Source organism: Gallus gallus, chromosome 2, assembly GCF_016699485.2.
Source record: "Gallus gallus isolate bGalGal1 chromosome 2, bGalGal1.mat.broiler.GRCg7b, whole genome shotgun sequence".
Taxonomy (NCBI): Eukaryota; Metazoa; Chordata; class Aves; order Galliformes; family Phasianidae; genus Gallus; species Gallus gallus.
The window spans coordinates 26,544,289-26,567,598 of NC_052533.1; the positions used below are offsets into that span (position 1 = coordinate 26,544,289).

Consider the following 23,310-nt stretch of genomic DNA (forward strand, 5'->3'; position numbering starts at 1 on the left):
ACTACTTGCAACTTTTATAGTACATTATGTTTTCAAAATTTATACACCAGTACTATTTAAGTACTGATCATAAAACCCAAGCATGAGATCCGTCAAAGAGGCAGGAGTCTTAGACACAGCACATCAGATATTTAAACTATAACTTGCTTTCCTGTTCCCAAAGAACGGGAAGATTTTCTGTATTGTTTGTTTATGATTTTTTTACTTACTTGTATCACATCTTGGTCCTACAAAACCATAGGGGCAGGTACAGAGATTTCTGGCCAAGCACGTGCCTCCATTTTTACAGGATGGTTTACAGTATGCTGTGAAAGTGGAATTAAGTTGTTCAAGAAATCACATCTGAAAAGATGTGTGGATTGGTCATGCTTTAGCAGACCAGAAAGAACTAGAAATAAAATGAATGTTATGCCTTTTTACAAGAACAAACAAGAACTTAATTTCAACAGAGCACACACAGTTCCAACATGGGTGGCCTCCCACAGAGAATGGAAATGTATGACAATTTCCAGACAGGACTGCAGTCTTCCAGCTTCCATGTTCAGCTTAGAGGCATATACAGTTACTGGTGAACTCTATTTGCTGTGAAAGTTACTATGGCCACCGTCTTTACATAATTTCACATTATCAGAAATACTGAAGGAAAACCTATGCTTATCTCTCATCTGTATATTATTATACAAGTGTAAGGAAACATGCAACATAAATCCACCTGAACAGACTGAGGAAGCCTACAAATTAGATGTGGCCAGAATCACAGGAAGAACACTCAGTCATTTTGAGTCAGTACACTAATGGTCCAAATCTATCCACAGAAGGGTTCGTGGTGGCAGGGTCTTTCCAGCTGGCAGCGTCTTTCCAGCTGGCAGCCTTAATCAATAGGCTTGACCAGACTTCCTTTCCTGCTGCCTGTCCTTGGGAACATTGCTCACTTCAGCAGAACTGCTAAGCGATCTTACTAAGAATATCCTAATGCATGGTGACTGGGAAACTGTTTTGAGGTGATATGTCTAGAATCCAGATCTCGCATTCACTTGAGAACATCCCAACCATCACTGTCACACAGAGCTGGGTGCCACCATGACGTGCCATTAGGAACTCTTCCTAAGAGAATGCAGTTAACAGCTGTAGCTTCCTGTACTTAGAGAAAGGCAAATCATGAGTAAGCAAACTGGGTCACCACCTGGAGACAGCCTGTATTCTCTATACAGTCAATAGAGAGAAGAAAGTATTTACATTAAATTATTCAGAAACTGAATTATAGAGAATTCAGATGGCTGTTTGAGACATCCTTTTGTATTCTTACCCTCTTCCTCAAAGGAACTGAGATTTGTATGCATCAGTTTAGGGATGGCAATACCCAATCAAAGGCACCTAAGTTAGAGGGACTGTATTCTACCCATGGATCTGCTGGGAAGGCAGATGCACGCCCATGAAAGTGAACTGCAATTTGTTGACCTTTGTTTTCTTGAAAGGTGCTGAAGGGGTGAAGTGGAGAAGAGCAACTGAATAAATGCCCAGTGGAAAAAGCACAGGAGATCTGTTTCCTCAGATGTGAGTGATAAAAAAAATAAATAAAAACCAACCAATGTTTTTTCTTTTTTTTTTTTTTAGATCAGCATACAGTGCACTGATGATGCAGTAAGTTAAATCAAAGTATGATATTTTGCTGTCATAACTTACTAAACATAGGAATCTCTGTTAAAGTAAAAATCAAATGAACTTGCATTCCTGTCAGAACGAACAGTTATGAAAGTCACTGACAGCAACATTCAGACATTTATGAATTCAAAAGTACAAAATATTCTGTTTACCTTCTTCACAAGTGGAGCCACTGTAACCTGGTAGACATTCACAGACATTGGGCTTAATGCATTTTCCATGGTTTTTGCAATCAGGTCTGCATAGAGCTGTGCAAATCAACAGTGATCTTAATCATTAACTCATTTATATGAGCTACCATGGGCTAAATCAAAATGCCATACTCACCTGTCTGACAGTTATAACCAGCATAACCAGGCTTGCACTTGCAAATATTGGGTGCCACACACTCCATATTTTTGCCACATGTTTGTCTACATATTGCTGAAAGGCAATTAAGAAAACAGTGAAAGGAATAAAGAAACAAACAGTGGCATTTCAGCCTAACTATGTCCTACTTGGCACAATGAACATACCACAAAGAATCAATCCATTCCCTGATCATAAGAGGAGAGCCTGAGATACATCAGAAAAAAAATGTTTTTAAGTATATCCACCCAACTAAAAACCTGTAAGCTAAATATTAAGAAGGAAATAAAGAAATTCAATACTATATGCATTTTACCAATCACACATTAACAATGTACTCTCACACTATAAAAATGCAAGAGCTGTTCTGGAAGTAATGCCTCCTATTTTATTATGTTGGCCCACAACATCAGAGACAGATGGTGGTGGTGTGGCAGTAAGGCTGAACCTTCCCTACAATATTCCATTAAATTTGCTGCCGTGTGACAGATGGCAGCAGAGGGGCAGTCTTACAGAATGGAGTCTGACATGGAAGTGCATATTAAGCAAAGGTGTGTCACTGAATTCCTCCATGTGGAAAAAATTGAGCCCATTGACATTCATCTTTTGCTGAATGCCTATGGAGACCAAACAGTGCATGTGAGCACAGTGAAGCGGTGGGTGGTGAGTTTCAGTAGTGTTACAGAGATGTGAGACAAGCCACATTCTGGATGTCCATGCAGAACTGTCACTCTACAAAATGAAGATGGTCTCGATCAGCTCATCCACGTGAATAGGTGGACTGCAACCAGGGAACTGTGTATGAAGTTGAATATTGGCTTCTATATGTTGGAAATGATAGTGACACGTTAAAATATTGCAAAGTTTGTGCAAGGTAGGTCCCACAAATGTTCACATAGAACAGAAAGACCACTGCATGCAAGTTTGTCAGGACCTACTGAACCAATACAAGCCTGAAGATGACAGTTTCCTGTAATGCACCAATGATGAGACAGGTTGTCACCACTATAAGCCAGTCAAACCAGCAGTTCATGGAGTGGCAACACATGAATTCTCCATCGAAGAAAAAGTTCAAGATGTAGCCCTCAGTGGGTAAAGTTATGTTCACTGTCTTCTGGGATAGGACAGAGGTGATCCTTCCGGATTTCCTGGAACCCGGACAAATCATCAACTCTGACCACTACATTACGATACTGACTAAGTTGAAGGCTCAAAATTTCAGAGTCGGGAGGGAGAAGAGGACAACCTTCTTCTTGAAACATGATAACTGCAGCACCCATACCAGTTTGAAGACCGTGGAGCACATCACCATTCCTGGTAGGACTGACTTAGCATACCCACTGTATAGTCCAGATTTGGCATTTTCTAACTTCCAACTGTTTGGGCCAATGAAGGACAACTGTATGGGCAATATTTTCCTAGCAATGAAGCCCTCAAAGCAGCTTTGAAACAGTGGGTCACCTCCACTTGTGCAGATTTTTACAAGCGTGGCATGCAGGCTCTTGTTCATTGTGGGCAAAAATGCATAGCTAATGGTGGTGACTACACTGAAAAATGGTGTTTTGTAGCTGAGAATTTGCTCTGTCAAATAGTGTTATTGTGCTCTTTTTGTCTGTTGTAATTTCCATGTTCCATGGAAATAAATAGGAGGCATTATTTTCAGAGCAACCTATATATAAAAAAATTATTCTCAGCAAAGCATTTAGTTACAGTCATTTGCAATACCTCTACAATTGAAGCCATCCCCATAGTAACCATAAGGACAACGACCACACTTGACTCTGTCATCCTGACTTGGCTCACAAGTTACTCCAGGAAAACAGGGTAGGTCAGCACAGGTTACTGCTTTAGGAAGCACTATTTCATCTAAATCTTCAGGAAGCATTTCTGGTGGGACAGTCACTTCAACAAGCGCAAAAGGTAAAGGACTCACTCTATGCTTGGCTAACAAGTGCTGAACTCTGTGAGCATTTCTACCTTTAAATACATTGTGTGGCAAAGAAAGCCCTTTGCTTGTATTCGCTGAACTGCTAAGAGAAGCCTTCCTGTTAGTCTCCCAATGACTGTAGGCCTCAACTTTTGCCCTTGTTTTCTTCTCAGCTGATACAGCATGGCTCCTTGAAGAAGCTGTCATCACTGTGTTTTCTGGAGAAGCCCCTTCTGTGCCAGTAAGGTGTCCACTGGTGCTACCAAGAGCGTGAGCAATGTTTTCAGTAACATCTGATTGTACAGAAGCACTTCTCTGAGTGCTATCTGACTTCTCAGTGGTGACTGTTTTTGGTCTGGAAGCTGATAGAGTGCTAGTATTGTCCATTTCTATAGAAATAAATCTTTGGGGGACATCGGTAGAACTGGGAACAGAGCTCAAGACGTTGTCAAATGATGACTGTTCAAAACCTACAGAATGTTAGAGAAAAAGGAGAAAAGATGTACAGAAATATTACAAGACTTTTTCTTTTGAGGATGGAGAACGTCTTCTGAACAGAAAAAGATATGTTGCATTCATTCCTCTCCTCTCATGTGTTACACAAGAATAAATGTTTGTAGTCAGACATAAATCTCAACTGGCAGACAGTACTCTGGCTATATCCTTTCCCACTCTCACCATGGCCTTTTGGAGCAGGCAGCCAGGGATATTCAGATATTGGGTCAACATATAACTTTACTGGCAGAACAAATTACTAGTGCCATACCAACTAGATTACTGTAATGGTGTTTCAACAAAAGATACTGCTTACTGTTCACATGTATGTCTAAATGCAGGTAATAAGCCTAGAGTCTGGAAGCAGATATTTAGTCACAATATATACTTACCAACTTACACTTACATCACATGAAGTATTTTATATGAATAATTCACCACTTTGTAGCAAAAGAATTATTGTGTTTTAGTTTACTTAATTACTTCAGCTATCTCAGAGATCTCCAATAATTCTCTGAACATTCTCTTCATTTTCATAGTTTTTGTATATTTTTCATTTATAGAATATTACATATGTGTTTTCAATGACAAAGACGGACTTAGCCTTCTCTCTGATAGTAATGGAAAATGAATGAGAAATGCTCCATATTCTGCCCAGAAAAAAAGTGGGTGTTCTGGTGTACTGTAGAAAGGAGTACGGCACTGTAATCCAAGAATGGCAGAAGGCCTTCAATGGGTTTTTAGCACTATGCGTTTGAGCAAGAATGAAGTTGGAAGAGACTGTTCAACTTAAGATCTGTCCTTTGGAACAGTATTAGAAAACTGTAAACAAAAGGTTAAACTGCCCTCAATCTTATTGCAAAGTGTTATAATTCTCAATGCTGAAAAACAAAGCATTAGGAGAAACAGATAAAGAATTATCCAGCATTGGCAAGTGAGTGAGAGAGCATTTTCCTCCCCTGCTAACAATTCAGAGATGAAGAAAAAGACACCCAAGGAGAATTCTCTGTGAACAACACCTCAGCAGGCACAGAGCTGGAAATGCCAGCAGTAGTGTTAAAGGAGTTTTGGAATTAAGAACCTTCATTTGCCATACTCTTCACCTTTCTTCTGAATTAAAGTATGAAAATGGCATTCAACATAATGCCATAAACTTTTGCTTATCTCATATAACAGATGTCCCTATCCCCATGTTACCTATTGTACGTCAGTGGTTAGTCACAAAAACAAAAGGCAGCAGTGAGAATGTCATATATCACACTGACAGTGAAATGACTTGACTGACCTAAGGGATTTGTTGATATTGACATTTCAGTGTCATTTATAAGATCAGAAATAAGAATGCAAACCAAGTCATTAATTTAATTTAGTTAAACTGAAAAATTAAAGTGAATAACATAAAGCTGACTAAAACCTTTAACTTCCCAGCTATATTCTTATCAGTATGTGAATCAGAAATTTCACTATCTTGATGAAATAAAATCACCTTTATTCTCTCCAGCTTCTGTGGAATCTTTTCTTTCAGCATAAATATCTTCAAAGGTTTCTAAAACAAAAAATGAGAGAGCACATTAATAGTTACTTTTATTTCAACAGCAAATAAATTACAGAATTCCAATTGAAAAAATAACTCAAAATTAAGACAGCAGATGAAGAGTAAAAAATGTTTCTTAAAGATTTGCATTAGATTATGTTTAAAATACCAGTTACTCAGAAATTGCATAATAGGACACACTAAATTAATGTTAGGCACCTGATTTCTCAAGTGTCTTTATTTGAATAAATAGTTCTATACTAAGCAGCCTAAAAGCAAAGCATTTTGTCAACAGTTACTCGTATTATGAAAATAACACAGAAAAAATACACTGCACAGATTCCTAGTATTATACGAAAGAATGTGGGCATTTGGTAGCTATTTCTTTTCTAAACATTTGGAAAAGGAGTTTACAGCTGTGTGACCTGCTACATTCTGATACTGTGACCATCTGAGATTCTCTCTCAGTAGCCAACAGTCAGAGTTCTTTTCTGCTGACTACTGTAGAGTTCTAATTTACACAGCACATGCAGAAATATCTTGTCTGATTATAAGAAGACAATAGTATTCTTCTGAAAAACAGGTCATATTACCGTAGCATGACTTCCCATCTCCATGTAGATTATTTGGGCATGAACCGCAATAGTAAGAACCAAAAGTATTGAAGCAAAATACTCCAGGGAAGCAAGGGTTGGATGCACATTCATCTATGTCATCTTGACAATTTTCACCTGCATTCACATACAGATTTTTTATAATACTGTTGTCACCAGACCTTGACAATACTTTTATAAATGATAAAAGTAGAATATATGTAGATGCAAAAATACAAAGAAGTGCATATACTAAATACATCAAAATATTTCAGTACATCTAATAAGTGCAGCTCACTATGTTTGTTGCATATTTTTTTTTATCATATGCCAAGTTTCTTACTTATTTCAGAATACGAAGAGGATGAGTTCTGTGGACTACATTTATGTGCAGGCATGGGAGAAACCATGCTGGGACCAAACCTATCATTCTTGTTTTACCATATTCACCAGAGGAAAACAGAAAATCTAAATGTGAATATATAATGTAGTAGTTTACCTTGAAGTTCAGGTGGGCATTCACAGTAATAGCTGTTTACTCCATCCACACATTTGCCAGTACCACACCGGTTGAGTTTGCAGTCATCAGTATTCACTTGACAGAGATCACCTTCAAATCCAGCCACACACACACACAGGTATCTCCCACTTCCAGGTGGGAAATTAATGTTTGTCACACATGAGCCATTATTCAGGCAATCACATGAATTCACCCTGACCTACAAAACAAGACAAATAAGACAGTTTTCTCTTTTCATGAACTAGCAATGAATGTTGTAATTAGATATTGTAAACATCTTACTAGCACGTGTCATTTTACTGTAATATTAATTACCTCTATTTCTACCTTAGTCTCCGCATTGCAGTCATCTGTCAAAGAAAATGTTAATTTACGGGGATTCTTTGACACAGCTTTCCACAAAAGGAGACCTGATGGGGAAAGACTGGCACCTTCAGGACCAGACTCCAATGTGAAAAGAATAGCAGAGCCCTCTGGATCTGAAGCCAAAAACTGATATACAAAATCTTCTCCATAAAAAGTCTGTAGCATACCCTGAAAAGTTTCAAGCACTGGAGGCTGGTTGTCTGTAACAAAGGAGATATTTTCTCTTTTAAGCAGGAGTTGCAATATACTTATAAAAATTTAAAAGGAACATATCTGTCTGTTAGGGAAGACACATGTGACTATTTCTTTTAAATTCTAAAGTCATTTGAACAGCACAGGAAAAAAGAACAGATATTTTCATTATAATTGTAACAACATTAACAAGAAATTGCAGTATGTAACAGCCTGTAAAGATTGATTGCATTTACATACAAAAAGGCATCAAAATTTATTGAAATTAAACATTGTTTTTATAAAGAGTTGCAGTTTAAAAGTGAAAGTACAGAAAGCCATGAAAATCAAGTTATTGGTGTTTCCTTTAAGAAATGAACAGACATTGTTAAGTGCCACTTGGGAATGGGCTGAAATGAGCGTCTTAGCAAAACTAAGCATGGGATGATGGAATAGGTAAGGTACTCACTGTTCCTTGGGAGCATTTTAGCCATACAGCCTACTCACTGTTAAGTCTGACAAAGTCTATTAAATACTCCTGCACTGCTGGACTCTAACTTGTTTGGCAGGAGTTGTTAGATCTCTAGAGACACCAGGTGAAAACAAACATGCAAAACCACCAGCACCAGTTCAGTGAAACATCAGTGGGAAGCAGAGAGAAATGCAAACCCTGAGGCAAGTGCAAGCTTTGAAGTTGGGGTGTGGGAAAGAGATTAAGATTGTTAAATTAAGGTTTACTGTGAAGTGACCACTCCAAGCAGGAACGCACCAACTGTGGCAAAAAGAAAAACACAAAGGGAGAAGAATTTGTAACCAATGCCTCAGCACTTAAATTCTTACACCCTGTTTCTGATGTCGTCCAGCCTAGAGAAAAGTTTGTGTTCCTTGGATTTGGGGAATTGCCTCTGTTTTATATTCTTGTTTCTGTCTTTAGTAATATTGAATTTTAGTGTATGGCTCTAACATAGAAATCTCTTCACAACCGCTGGATGAGTTTAGGTTTCATTCTTTTGAAATGGGTATAGCCACCTTGACTTTCAGTAGGAGTTAGAACTAGCAAGAGATTGAGTGAGGCAGCCACCACAAGTCCTATTCATACAAGAGCCATGATAATCCAGGCAGGGTCGTGCCAGCACTTCCCCCATGAAACACTGATGTAATTCTTGTATTTGAGATTTGATGAACCTGGGTTGATGGGGAAAGCTGGATGGCTACTAGTAAAGCCACACACCATTTGACAATGGGATCAATTTGATCTATCTATCCAGCAGTCAATGTCTGAACCAAAAGCGCTACAGCTTCTTTGTACTATAACAAATATACAAACTTTGTACTATGGAGAGACAGAAAGCTAGAAACTCTAGATGATGGTCCTCTTTTCATGGTATGGTTTCTAATTGAACTGAAGTATGAGATTCATGAATATACACTGAAGTATTTGCTTAGGCCATGCATCTATGCAATCAATGTGACTTACGTCCAAATATTAAGTGGTTAATTAACACGACCTGCCTTTTAATCCAGTTTCTTGTGTTCACCTCATGTTTGGTGTAAGTCGAAGACTGTATGGAACAAAATCTTGTATTAAACATTGTTACTAGGCCTATGAGATGTTAGCAACATTTATGCAAAGCTCTTTACAGAGCATTTTCACGTATATATGTATACAGAAAAGCTGCTGTTGCAGATAAGCTGCTTACGCAGAGCTATATTGCTGACATTGTAAGTTAGATAACTTATACAATTTTACAACTGCAATTTCATGTATGATTTTCCTTGCTCTGCCTGCAATTGTGAACTCACAGGTAAATGAATCCACTGTTTGACGATCATGAGAGTAATGTAGAAAGAATAGTAGCTTATATGCTACTATTAACACCCTAAGTTAATTAGTGATTGAGTTCACAGAGCTCACAGATGACCTTTAAGCAGGAGGATGGACTCAGGCATCCTGAGATCTCTTCCACTCTGAATTTTCCAGTGATGACATTATGTGTATACAGACTATTCGATATCTGCATAAGGAGTACCTGTTCAAAAAAGTGAAAGAAAAACCTTGCCTAAGAACATGCAGCCGATTGTTGGGAAATACCTTTTATTCCTAAATGTTGAATACACTTGTGAACATAACTGTACCAAAAATCAAAATGCTGTTAGCTGCTAATAAGGCTCAAAGAGTTGTTAATTTCAGTAGTTTCTTGTTAGTTACTGTGAACAGGGAAAAAAAAAAACATCAACAAGTCTGTCTTTCACAAGTTTAGTATGGAAAATGAAACATCTTTTTCAGAAATTAGGAGAAATGCAAGATGAAAAACAAGAGCAAATTGCAAACTAAAATAGTACCACTGAGCTTTAGCTGAAACACTTAACTAAGCTCAAAACTTTGGTATATCTATTCATTTTGAAACTCAGTAGAACCTAGACTTCTTGATACTTAAAAAAAAAAAAAAATCAAACACACAACAATCAGAACTATTTAGAACTTACTTTCAACAACTGACCAAGTTAACCTTGATGTGTCAGGTCTGCAGAGTAAGCAAGGGCTGATTGGATTCGTGTCACCTTCACCATAACAGAGTCCATCTATGTTGCATGTTTTCTCCTTTTAGAGAAATGGCAATGTGATTCCTTAATCGTCAGTTGTCAAACAGTAAATCACACAATCGTATATTTGTAAAATTTTGTATTTGTAAAGTGTCCAAATCTAACAAATCTAATCCTAATCAAACCTAACCCTACATTCTACTTTTAGAAGTAAACAAATGACAGCATGTTTGGCTTTACTTGTCAATTATATACAGTGTTTTTGTTTTTGTTTTTCCTTCAAATTTGTCTCTTCTGAGCTTCTCTTTTGGTGCTTTTCATTTCTGGGCATGAAAAACTCCTGTTGTAAATGAGAACAGGATGTGTGTTCTTTCTACCTGAAGAGATGCATATTTTTGTAATTTAGACAGAGAAATGAAATATATACCTTTAGTGCACATAATCCAGATTCCTGTAGTTCACATATCTGACAGGCTCCATCATATATTATCATCGTTTTAGCATTGCTGTATGTTAATCCATCATTAGAAATCTGCAAGACATAGAGTAAAAATAGTTTAACTAATATAGTTATGAACATCTCAGCAGCACTCACTGCTATCATGGGATTCAATTCAATGACAGGCATTACATTTAGCTGTTTAAACTCTCATAATAGTCAGCAAAACTCTAATGAATCATATCAACAAGATTAGGCAGACATTCAACTGACTACATGTAGGTGTCTATGCTAGGGTAGAATGAACAGTTTTTAGTGTCTATTGACCTTATTGACTCCAACTGCATAATATCTTAGCTGTCTACCACACACAAACATTCATGCATATACACTGACCTCAACTCATTTTTTCCGTCAACATACTGAACGCCATTTGAAATGCGCTAGGGTAACTACTTAACCTTTACCTTCAACTCCTGAAGGATGCATCCCTCTGTAGGTTCTAAGGGTAGCCCCTTATAGGGAGCAGTCCCCTTGCAGGAAGCACTCTGTATTTAAGCTTAAGAGATTAAATGAGATGCCACGTTAAGCAAGCAGAATTTCACCCACTGTACCATTAAAAAATAATAGTCATCTACACAATGTATTTTCATTTTAGTATCTGTAAGCGAACATTTGAAATTTCTGAAAGTACCTTTATTTTCCACCAAGCAATGGGTTTATCATCAACCAGATCCACGACATCAGGTTGTGGGCCATTATTTGGTAACTCGCAGTCGACAGTCCTGACATTTTGGAAGGCAGCTGACGTAATTAGAGGTTCTCCAGGAATCCACTGGCTATCAGTATACTAAATTTTAGGACAAATAATTTGTTTTTCAGTGAAATAGAATATGAAAATATTTTTATCAGAGAAAAAAACAACAAAAAAAAACCCCATGTATTGCTTAGTGTTTCAGTGTGTCAACTGCCTCTGGATTAGAATGCTGTGGGAAATATTAAATGTCATTTTTTCCCCCACAAGTAGATTTCTACCTGAGCCTGTTAATGTGAAAGATGAGAAGTCTTTCCTTGTGCATGGCACTTTAGCATGGCATTACCAAGAAGGATTCTTCAATCTGGAGAGTGATGGAAGAGTTAAGCAGTGGGTGATCCTCTAAGTAGCACTGATCTGATGTAGCAGTTACGTTATGCCTCCCTATCTCTGCTCACAGAAGCGGACAAGCTTTAGTCAAATGAACAGATGAGGTTCTGGCAATGCTCAGCTATGATTTTGGGTGCCAGCAAATACTGGCAGTTAGCCACTAAATCCTTGCACAAATGAACAAATTACAACATTAACCCTGTAGAATTCTTTTCTATACTACAGGAAGGGCAAGTCACCCAAGGATCTGTCTTGAGTTCAAGATAACAGAATAGGAATGGTAGTGCTATGTGACAGAAGTATGGATTGCAATAGGAAGCAGTGTTAAGCATATTGAAAATAGGGTTAAGTAGATTAATAACTGAGAGAACAGCAAGATCAAAATCATGCTGAGCCTAACTAAGTTTTACTGAGTTGACTATTTTTTCAGCTACTGAAATAAAGTGAAACATTTATTTTATCCCAACCCTGATGCAGGGACCACACTTTTGCATTTCTTCAGATAAAAAAATCACTTTAAAAAATGCTCAAAAGACAAATTAACTATTCTTGTTCAAACCAAACTTTTTCAGTATTCTTTCATCCTGTGCTGAGAAATTAATGGCAAGGGTGAATAAAAATGTAAAAACTAAGCATTTACAAACATGCGATTTTGAGATCACTGATGCTTTGAAATGTGATGCAGTTTATCTTTCCAAAAGCATTTGGTATCAGCTGGAGACACATTCAGATATTTTTTCAGAAATATTATTGCTCAAAATTTTTGCTTAAAAATCTATTAAAAATCTCCAAATCTACTAGAACAAAGTAAGGGGGGGTTATACACATTCCAATCTTTTGCAAAATCTAAATAAATTCTGGCACTGTGTAATCATTAACTCCTTGGTCATGTCCTGCCCAAACCAAATGCTTCTGGGAAATTTTGGTCAGTTAAATTTATCTCAAAATACTTACAAGAAGTGGTATATGTTGTAACTCCACTGGCATGCACAAAACCACCATTATTCCAGTCAGAAAATTAAAAGGAAACAAACTTACTTTCCTTGGTAGTTTCAGGAAGAAAATAAAAAAAATCAAAATAAAATAAAACACAAAACCAACAAAGGATATCACAATAAGAGTGATTATCTAGAAAGTCTGTGTAGTTCAGAGTCATGTACACTACCACAGAGCGTTGTATCAGAGTATCTTGCCATAAGTTAAGACAGAGGCAATTCAAATTGTTGCAATCAAACTCCCAATAGTTGTCTGTGAGATGGTCTAAAATTCTGAAATCCTAAATAACCTATACTCTTAACTTTCTCTTTTCAAGCCAACTAGCAGATGAGTGGATAAATGTGAACAAGAAAAAGAAATTGTAACCCACACTGCTTAATGGTAGCATCTACTAGAACTAAGGAAAGTATTTTTTTGTTGTCTCAGGAGCAGAAGTTTCCCATTGAATGTTTTCCCTTTTGTCATTCTCTCCCCTCAGTCATCATGAGTGAAAACCAGTTTCATTTGGCAGGTTTTTTTTATTCTCATGTATATTATGATGTAAAAACTTGTAATCACAGATTGTTCATTTCAGGCTAACACTTGTAAATGGCTTTTAATTTTGCCTTGGGCAAATTCTAGGTCTGACTAAAAACATTCTGTCTGTACAGACTACTCTGACATTACAGTGCAGTACTTTTAATCTCCTGTTCAAACCTAGGCTATAGAGCTGACATATTATTAAATAGCCACAGTATTCTGCCCCTGGGAAATGGACAGCATCTCGAAAATGCCTTTTTCTTTTTTGTAACGGATTTATTATGTTTATAAAAAGGCTATTTTGAGCATTGAGTTTGAGACAGAAATCTAGTGATGTCTTTAACCTTGTTGTCCTTTTTCAAAGAGCTGGTACTTCACTTCCTCTCCATAAGTACTTAAAAAGAAAAAAAAAAAAAAAAGAAGAATAGAAAGAACAAGAAATGTACTGGTTGCTACCAATAGGGCTACCTTTGCCCTTTCCAGATGGATAGCTGCTGTTTGCTGTTATCTCCCTCTTAGCCGCGGAACATTCCCATTATATTCTGTACTTTTATCATTGAGGAAAGTGCAATCTTGCAAAGACTTGAGTGCCTGCTGCAAAGTGCTGAGTGCTTCTGCTTTTAGCTTCAATTAAAGGATTGGATTGTACCAACATAAATGATGGTTTTTCCTTATTCACAGAGAAATTTAAACAGAATTATTACTATACAAGGAAACCTACTTGCAATCTGATAATTTCACACTTCAGATTAGATGATTCCCTGAAGCCACGTCCAAAAGCCCTCACTGATGTGCAGTCATACTGACGAATATCACATAGCCCAGCATTTTCCAGCTCTGTAATTTCTGGAGCTTGGTCTTTGAAGTAGAGATTAGACAATAAAGGTCAATATAAGGAGCTCATTCATATGCATTTACTTTAGGCAATATATTTATTTCTCTGCCCAACTAAGAAAACTGTCAACAACAAAATCTGGAGCTAGTGGAGAAAAGGTACAAACAGTAACCTCTTGTGTCATTAAAATGAATTTTACCTTCAAAGCTAGGCTTTTTGTCTTCTCTTGGAACTTCAGTTTTATAAAGCAGATGAAATATTCATGCAATAAGAAGCTCTTGTGAATATGTGGTCTATCTTCTCATCTACAATTCTTTACATCACACTTGCAATGTAAAATGTAAATGAAGCTCAGGTTTTATATATAGGAACTTGAAAGTTACTTGTAATAATGTATAATGGATTTTTTTTGGTTAAAGACTTAAAGAAAAAACATCACATGTGAAGGATGGTTCATGAAATAAACTGACAAAGTTTAGAATACTCAAATATTTTCTCTAAAGGCAAAGCCCATCTACTTGAGTTAAAGAGGAAGCAAATATTTCTGTTTTATTACTCTCTTCTTCCTCCATTTGTTTTAAATACATTAATATAACAAGAATACTATTACAAAATAAAATATTAACAGTTCTGAAAGAGTTTTGAATTTTCTAAAACTTCTCTTATTTTCACTGTGTTATCTGCTTATCTGCATTTTCAGTCAATGTCTTACTTAATGAAAAAAACTTGCCCAGCAGTATTTGGTAAACTTTTTTCTTCACCATCAGTTCTGCTTCCACATTTAACAGTTCACCAAGATGTAACATCACCAAAAACATCCCAGTTCCAGTTAATAAGCAGGACTGCAGGAGTGTATGGATGTGGCAGATCTCCCTGAAGAAGACAGCATGTGGAAACACACTAATCTCTTGAGGCAGTGCTCTGGATTGCAAACGGAGTAGTACATTTTTTAAATCTGACATACCATAAACCAAGCCCATGTTTTCCCCTTGGGAAACAAGAAGGCTAAATAGAAAACAATAATGGCTGTATTAAATTGGAGCTAGACTGCTGGATAATGAACAGGCCCACCACAGGGAACCCCTGTCAGTGCAGGAAGAGAAAAAAAATAAAAGCAAGAGAGAAAAGCAGTGAAGTAAAACATATGTTGTGCAAACACGGAGACCGTTATTTCAGTAAATCTCATTGTTTTTCCCCACCTACCAGACAGTATACTGCAGTCGTACGAACCATAGCCTTGAAAGCATGCACAACCCCATTCTGTACATTCTCCATTACCACTGCACAGACTGGGACACTTCAATGCAATAAGCATGCTCTCAACAAACCCTTGAAGTTCCTGTTGATTGTAGTTTATTTCTTCTAAAACTCTCTTCTCACATTCATTCTCTAAAAGAGCTAATGAAGCTTCTGCCCATCTGAGGTCATCTTTCAACAGTAAATCTTTAACACAGATATTGATTGCATCTTGCATTCTTCTGCCAAGAAGGCCACCACAAGCTCTTCCTATACTGGAATTGGCTATTGCCTGCTGGCACAGTCTCAGAGCGCTAGACTCAGTGAGGCCTGAAGGTGTGGGCCAAGAAGGAAGAAACTTCTTGTCTTCGCCAGTGGTGTGATCCTCTGGGAAAAAGTACCTATACCCCTCTAAATCCCTTTGGCTTAGACTTTGGAATAGAAATACTGGATGATATTCATAATAACTTTGGCGCTTCCTTCTACTTGTAACAGATTGACTTTTGTGAAGATTACTGTAACTGTCAGAAATTTTTTTAATGTCTGATGTTCCTTCTTTTTCTATTCCAAAACTTATTTCTGAGGTTTCAGAGACATGTCTGTTTACTGATGATGATTTGTGAAGTTTGGTTTGGTTATCCCCCTTCCGCAGAAGTGTAGAGGAATCCATTTCATGTACAGATGAACGTTTGTTTAAGCCTTTGACAAGATCAGCAGGACTGAGATACTCAGCAGTGACTTCCAGTCCTGGTATCAAAGAAAGATATCTACCATTTTCACTGTCTTTACAAGACAGGGGAAGTTCCGATTTAGAAATTGCCTTTAGTTTATGTACTGATGGATCTAATCCAGAATCTTCAAATGTGCAGTCACAGAAGTCCGTTTTCCTAGAAGATGGTAATGAAGCAGGTGTGTTGTCAAACAAGCTACCTCCTGGTGGAATTCTAGAGAAGAAAAAGAAGAAATTCTATCTCATCTATATATTTTTGCTGTTCTAATAATCTGTGCCTGTTTTGCTTGTTGTTTCATATTTAATACTTGACAGCATAGATTACAGAATCTACAGAATATGATTACAGATCTCAGTTAAATTGTAAAAAACACGGGAATAAGTTATACTAGAAAAAGGAGAGTTAAGAAGGCCGATCTTCTCTGATGATTTGTTCAAAACAAACTCATCTTACATCATACTACTACTTAAATACAAATTTGGCTCTTCAATCTCAATTTACTCAGATATTAATTTAAAAAGCCTTTTTTATTTCAACAAATTTTTGAAGAGCACAAGGGAGAGATTGAACCAAAATTTATGTCATTTGATTGAAAAAGAAGTATTTTATTACCTCCATTCCTTTATAAAAGAAAAAAGAGCATCAGAATTGTTTGGTATTTCCACCCCATTGGCAGTGTGATAGTCATTCTCTGCATTTCCATCAAAGGTGCCACAGAGCCCCATTGTATTTCTGTAATCTGAACTGGGAGCCCTAAGTGTTATGCTCATTCCCCATTCACTCACATCAGCACGAATAAAAGCTCCAGAAGAAAACAAAACCTAAAAAGACATGGACGGTATAATTGTGAGAGACATTATTCTTATTTTCCCTAATAAGATCGGGTACATTCATTGACTTCATTGACTTGAATGATTGCGAAACCATAAAAGGCATATAAAGATGTCCCATTAAGTTCTGGCTCTAACTATTCTGAATCAGACAAATCTTGTTATTTCTTCTGGTGTAGCATTGTAAATATAAATCCTGTGCACCCCAGAAAGCACCTAGATGGCACACTGCAGGCCAATAATCTTCATCCATCATTAGTATGTATAGAGCAGAAGTAGTATATAATATAGAGCTATTAGTAGTATAGAGCAGAAGGTAAATGACTGCAAAAGCACAGAGAATTAAAGAGTAGGTGCGCAAAGAAAAAGGACCAGTTACTCTCCAGATGGAAAGGGATAATTCCGGTAATATGAACTGACTTCTGGGGAGCATCTTTCTCACTTCCTTTTTGCCAGCTACATTATTCTATGTGTTCGTGGCTTTATACAGAAGAATTTTCTACCTGCAAATGTGATTCTAAGTGTTCCAGATAGCCCAGAGTTGTCTCAAAAATTCACTATTTTATTTCACAATGCTCAGCAGAAATACTGACATCTTAGAAATAAACTGAGAAGAATTAAGATTTTTAGTTTACTAACCTGAAGAATTAAAGAATACAATTCAGTGATGTTTTTACTCAAAGGAAAAAAAAAATCTTCTTTTGGCAGGGCCAAAGAAGAATAAGCTCATTTGCACATAAAGGAGAAAGAAAAGCTAATCATACATGAGAATTCATGGACACCTGAATAGCTGAAGTGATAACACAAGATTTTCACTTCTAAGTTTAAATGTTGTTTCTGTGAACTTGGTGCACAACTCCACACAAGACACTTATATTTTCTGTTTTAGTATCCTTGCCTCTAAAAGTGAGAAATTTCATTTCTCTATTGCCTGATATTCTCTTAATATTTAATATCTGAAGTATTCAAAACCTAAATATCTTACAGACAAATCCAAGCTGAAATGGCCTATCTGTTTTTATGGCTTGCGTTTCAGACCAACAGAACAATTAAAAGCAGTGGAATGTTTCATTTTAAAATTCGACTCCATTTCAAACATCACTTACAAGCAAATCACTGGCCAAAGTACTATGACCATAAAATAAACATTATTCCATTGTTTAATTGCAGAAAATGAAGCATGTTTTAGTACTGAAGTTGGTGTGAATTGGTAAAAATAATTACTGAAATAACTACTACATCCAAAAGTAATATGTACTTACTGTTACTTTTCTTCCTAGGTAGGATTCAGTGATTCTGACATTGCTTCCTGTTGTGTCTCTACTTATTATGGATAAGTGTGGCTGTGACTCATGTAGCTGACCACTGCACATGTCATATGCAATTATATCACTTCCTTCTTTGGCAACAAAGCCACAGTTACAGGATGCTGGATACTGAAGACTTCCACAATCCCACTGGCGAACATGAACTTCAAAATCTCGAGCTGTACTCTTGTAGAGAACAAATGTTCCTGTTTTAAAGTTGTCATAGAGTCTGGTATCAAAAGAAAAGCATGTTATGTCACTTTGGTTATAGTATCACCAGGTGTCAGCAACTTAACTTAAAACAGATTTCTAGTATTTGGTAGGCTTTGATACTGCAATACATTTCCAAGCATCATGAAAAAAAAAAAAAAGGATTACAGTTCACAAACACTTGAGTAACTTTGTCCTGAACAAACACCATCACATCTCTTTTGTGCAGCTCTAAAACAAAAATTTAAAACCTGTTCTACAGCAGAAACAGAAGGAAGAGGAGAAGGATCACTAATGGAATATGTAGATAATATTTGTGAATGGAAAGGTAATCAAGAAGCCACTGCCATTCTTTGATGCATTTTAATTGTGCTTATGTATACTCTTACAGACAATCAGGGGATGCTTCTTAGCCTTCGTGTTTCTATTGCAATGCAAATATCCAGCAAGAGCAAGAAGATGCTTAACTGTGCGCATGTGAGGTGTAGATGCTGAAGACTGTACAAGTACCCTTGACAAAATGATTTAGAAAGTCAGATACTTTTAAAAAGGTCTGCTTTATTAAGATGGAGAATGCCTATTCCCAAAGATTCGAAAATGATTTAAGATGAAAACCATAAATAGTGACTTCATTTTTTTTCCCCTAAGGGTTAGCCATCTGTTCCCTGAAGCAATGTTAGAATAGCCAATTTACTGATTTGGTGGTGAGAAGGAAGGGGGGGGGGTGGAAGAGAGAGAAAGAAAAAACACAAACTTTTTCTGCAAGTTTAACAGTCTCCTGGCTATAAATGTCATTTGACAGTTAATTGCAGAGTAGTGATTTGCCTTCTGTTTAATGGCCTAGTAGGCAAACTGCAGATGGCCAACTGCTGGGACTACATGCGATCACCTTTGATTCAGCAGGGATAGTTCCCTTTCTGTTTGTTTCCCCAGTTCATAAAATAAATTAGCAACACTATTTATCCTTAAAAAGAAAGTTGTTTCCTAGCAGCACCATGTTCCAGCAATTATATAATACAGTAAATCACTGCATCATAAGAAAGCTTGATCACAACGTGTTGATGGTTAAAAAACCCAGCGAAGGCATCCCTGTAATTTCAAATGAAGAAAGAATTGCAAATCAGCATAACTCCTGTGACTTTATTATTATTATTAGTCACAGTGCCATCAGAGCATCCATTACAACCTGTTTTTTCTTTCAAATTCAAAAGAAAAACTGTGTTGTGTGTTGAACGCACTTATGTGCAGGCAATGTATCCTCTTCCTCTCACCCTGTCATTTGAAGAAATGTGTTTCTGCTGAGCAGGGAATATAAAAGTCCCATATGTGGAACCTGTATTTGTTTTGAACTCTTCCGTGAATTACACTTTGAAAGATAGAAGCATACAAAACCATGCCAGCTGTGGCTAAGGAAGTTGTCTTCACTTTGGAAAGAAGGTTTAGTGAGCTACAAGTGACAAAAGTGAATAAATTGCAGTCAATGACATTAAGGAATTCATCACAGTGTCATACTGACAGAAAATAGCTTCTAGCAACTTGATCCTTACAGGGATTCAGATAGGTACACCAGAAATATGGAAACTACACTGCAGACTGGAAATACTTCTGCATCAAAACAGTTTTGTCTATTCAATCATTTATCATTGATCATATTTAATAGTATTTCCATCTTTCACATTCGGACTGTACGACTATTATTTCTCTCTTGGCATATTCCTCTAAAAAGGGTAATAGTCCATTTGCTTCTTTCTTTTGCTACAACCTAAATTCCAAATATAAACACTATAAATATGACTAACAAGCTTTAACCAACTGGAGTATGGTTATCCTATTATCTAAGAAAGAGTGTGAAATATATAGAACAACTGTAGAGAACTACAGCTTGCATCAATAGCATAGATTAAAAAACAACCAACCAACCACAACAACCCTTGAAATTAAAAACTCCAACTGAGCGATTACCTTCCATCAAACGTAATTATATGAGGGTCAGTAAAAGAGTAGCAGTAGGCAGTTGGTAGATCCTTTACTGTAATCTTCAAAACAAAAAAGCACATAGTAAATCATATCAGGTTAGACTTAGGCACATTATTTATCTTATATTCTCGATATATTTAATAATAAGCAGATTATTTAATAATAAGCAGATTATTATATCTAAGTAATTATGTTAATATTCAAATATAAGAAATTTAATCCAAATGAAAATGCAGCACTTGAATGAAAATAAACCAATGGAAAATTGACTACTTAGAAATCTTGGTGTGAATCAGCATGTCACAACTGAAATAGAAACTTAATTTAGATCAGTCACATTCCTGGCTTGTTGGTTTTACAGAGCTTAATGTGAAGATTTTCAACCTTTGTGCTTTCTGGAACATAGCCATTCCACAGGAAATTCTCACTGGATATAGGTTCAACTGCAATTCTGGTAATTCTGTCTCCATCCTGCATAAAGTCTGTCACAGCAGTGAAATAAATAATAGCTTGACTACAGATTCCATTTCTGCAGGGTTTCTGGAGAAGATCCACATGACAAGAAGAAAGAGCCAAGTTTAAACCTAATTGTTCTTTACCTGTTTTAATGAAAACACATCATTAGTGAGTTTTCCTCTCATCAAGACACATTTTGTATATTACTGTTAATATAAATACTAATTTATTTACAAATAGCAAAGATTTTTCTCTTCATAAATGAACGTAAGTGAGCATTTTCCTTGAGTTTGATCACATAAAACCCTCTCCCTACACACAACCAAGAAAATTGTTTTAATTTTCTACATTGATAGCCAAATGAAAGTCGTGGTAGTCCTACAGATGGGACAAAAGTGCCTGTCTGAATAGGCAAGGATCCCCTTGATGTTCACGTGACTTGGGCACAGCAAAGTACTACAGACAAAGACAGTAAAACCTGTGTATTTCATGACTGTATACTCAATACTTAAAACACAGTAAGTAAAAAAAAAAAAAAAAGAGGATGATGGCCATATCCTTCCATAGTTTCAACAGCAGTACATACAGCCTTTGAGTATTTTGCTTTAGTATTTTAGAAAGTATTTTATAATACACTAGATTCTCCAAAGAGCCAAATCAGGCAATATTTAGAAAAACACAACAAAGAGACAAAATGCAACACGCACACACACACAATCAGGATAATACTTGCCTTCATCAACAGTATTCAATCTTAATGATATTCTGCAGTCACTTTCAACCTGGTTAAATTCAGGACAAGGAATAGGGATTCTGCTTTCTATTGACAGTCTGTATTCCTTGCCATCTTCTGATATATCAAACGCTTCTGGATGTATCTAGCACAGAAGAAAGTATACTTAAAATGCAAACATCATTGGTGAACTATAGCACCCCTACTGATCAGGCAGGAGTAAAGTATGAAAAACTAAAGACACTGAATGGTGTGGTGCATGGCCCACTCTACTTCTTATCCAGATGTTCTAAAGAGCATTGGCATACTGGGAGAAAATGAAGAGACTGTAAAAAGAGTATGGAGAGAGTGACGATAACAGGTTAGGCTAAAGTAAAGCTAGTAAGAAAGAAAGTAGCAAGTACATTAACACCACAAAAATGCATTCTTTGGGTAGCTTCTGGAAACCAGCATATAGGTAATTTGTTGCATTGTGTGCAAAAAAAAAAAAAAAAAAAGCTACCTAGGAGCTTCACATAAAAAGGAAAATAATGTGTTCAGATTTTATAGCATGTGCTATAAAATAACTTCCACTGACATGAGATTTATCTGGACCCTGAAACTGAAGAAACATAAGCATGCACTTAGCTTTATGAGAGGTAAATCCTCACTCAAGTCAACAGGAATTTTCAAAATATGTGTGTGCAGAGTCCCATTCCTGGCCAATAAACAAAGTGGTACCTATAGCTAAATCTATGGTAGTTTCCTTTTGGACCTATTCTCCACCTTCAACCAACTGGCATGGCACAGCTCATGCCTACATGCTATAAACTTTTCCCAGCATCCCAGTCTAAGCCCAAAGCAGGTTCGTCTGACCCTTCCCTCATCCCCATGGCCAGATGGGATGGACCCTGACCTAGGTTCTGTCAGCCATGCTCTGGGAGAAACAGCTGACATAGTCTAAAATTGTGCAAGAGAACAGCTAAATGATCAAAAGCAAGTCAGAGCTCAAGTCTGAGCCATGGCCCTGGTTAGTTTACAAATACAGAGGATGTACTGGAGTCTACTTTGGCTGCTGGAGGTCAAGGATCTTACTGGGTTATTATATCTTGCATAAATTGATTCAGTCTTCCTGTATTTCAAGGGAAATATAGAAACATGTTTGTTTCTTCTACTACTTGACCAATCTGAGTTCACGACTGCTAACAACATGTTTTGTTAAATTGATAACTAATATATTTTGAGTACCTTACAGTCATAGGACTCACTATCTGCTGTAGCTATTATGATTCACTTGCTTTTGTTCAGCATCCTACATGGTCTTATCAGAGCAAAACATACAACAATTACATAAATGTTCAAACTATCTACTCATACAAATTTTCTAGCATACCCAAAGAAAATGCATGAATAGTTACATATCTGCTGAACAGATACTCAGGAAGACTCCTACTACAAATAAGTAAAACATTGTTTTCTTTTCAAATGACCTTAATGCCAGCAAGAAATTCCTTGCTCTCAACTGCACTGCTCTGTATGCTTGGCTTCTCCATGAAGAAAGCAGAACTGCTACAGTAGACCTGTAGATAAAATCAACACAGTACAATATATTTTTGGTAAGAAGTGATCACATGAATATAAAACTCAGCCATAATGTGTCAGCTTGATGAACTCATTAAGCCCAAGCTTCTGTCTGCACCCAAAGTTACCAACTGTCAATGGTGCTGTTTAACTGACTGAATTAGATCAAATATTCCA

The 23,310-nt window shown here is 36.8% G+C and overlaps 1 protein-coding gene across 1 annotated transcript in view; it reads right to left on the reverse strand.

Moving 5' to 3' along the window:
- The window catches only part of VWDE (von Willebrand factor D and EGF domains), a 39,993-nt gene that overhangs the window by 5,465 nt on the left and 11,218 nt on the right, over positions 1 to 23,310 (reverse strand). Inside the window, exons 5-23 of the mRNA XM_025147365.3 lie at positions 23,043 to 23,132; positions 21,574 to 21,718; positions 20,769 to 20,983; positions 20,370 to 20,443; positions 18,153 to 18,426; positions 16,673 to 16,881; positions 15,297 to 16,273; positions 13,980 to 14,116; positions 11,294 to 11,449; positions 10,588 to 10,692; positions 10,104 to 10,218; positions 7,395 to 7,645; positions 7,059 to 7,278; positions 6,560 to 6,697; positions 5,919 to 5,978; positions 3,736 to 4,407; positions 1,990 to 2,085; positions 1,815 to 1,910; positions 210 to 305 (exon numbers count right to left, since the gene is read on the reverse strand). Coding sequence (XP_025003133.2) covers positions 210 to 305; positions 1,815 to 1,910; positions 1,990 to 2,085; positions 3,736 to 4,407; positions 5,919 to 5,978; positions 6,560 to 6,697; positions 7,059 to 7,278; positions 7,395 to 7,645; positions 10,104 to 10,218; positions 10,588 to 10,692; positions 11,294 to 11,449; positions 13,980 to 14,116; positions 15,297 to 16,273; positions 16,673 to 16,881; positions 18,153 to 18,426; positions 20,370 to 20,443; positions 20,769 to 20,983; positions 21,574 to 21,718; positions 23,043 to 23,132 — 4,126 coding nt within the window. The remainder of the gene's footprint in view (positions 1 to 209; positions 306 to 1,814; positions 1,911 to 1,989; positions 2,086 to 3,735; positions 4,408 to 5,918; positions 5,979 to 6,559; positions 6,698 to 7,058; positions 7,279 to 7,394; positions 7,646 to 10,103; positions 10,219 to 10,587; positions 10,693 to 11,293; positions 11,450 to 13,979; positions 14,117 to 15,296; positions 16,274 to 16,672; positions 16,882 to 18,152; positions 18,427 to 20,369; positions 20,444 to 20,768; positions 20,984 to 21,573; positions 21,719 to 23,042; positions 23,133 to 23,310) is intronic.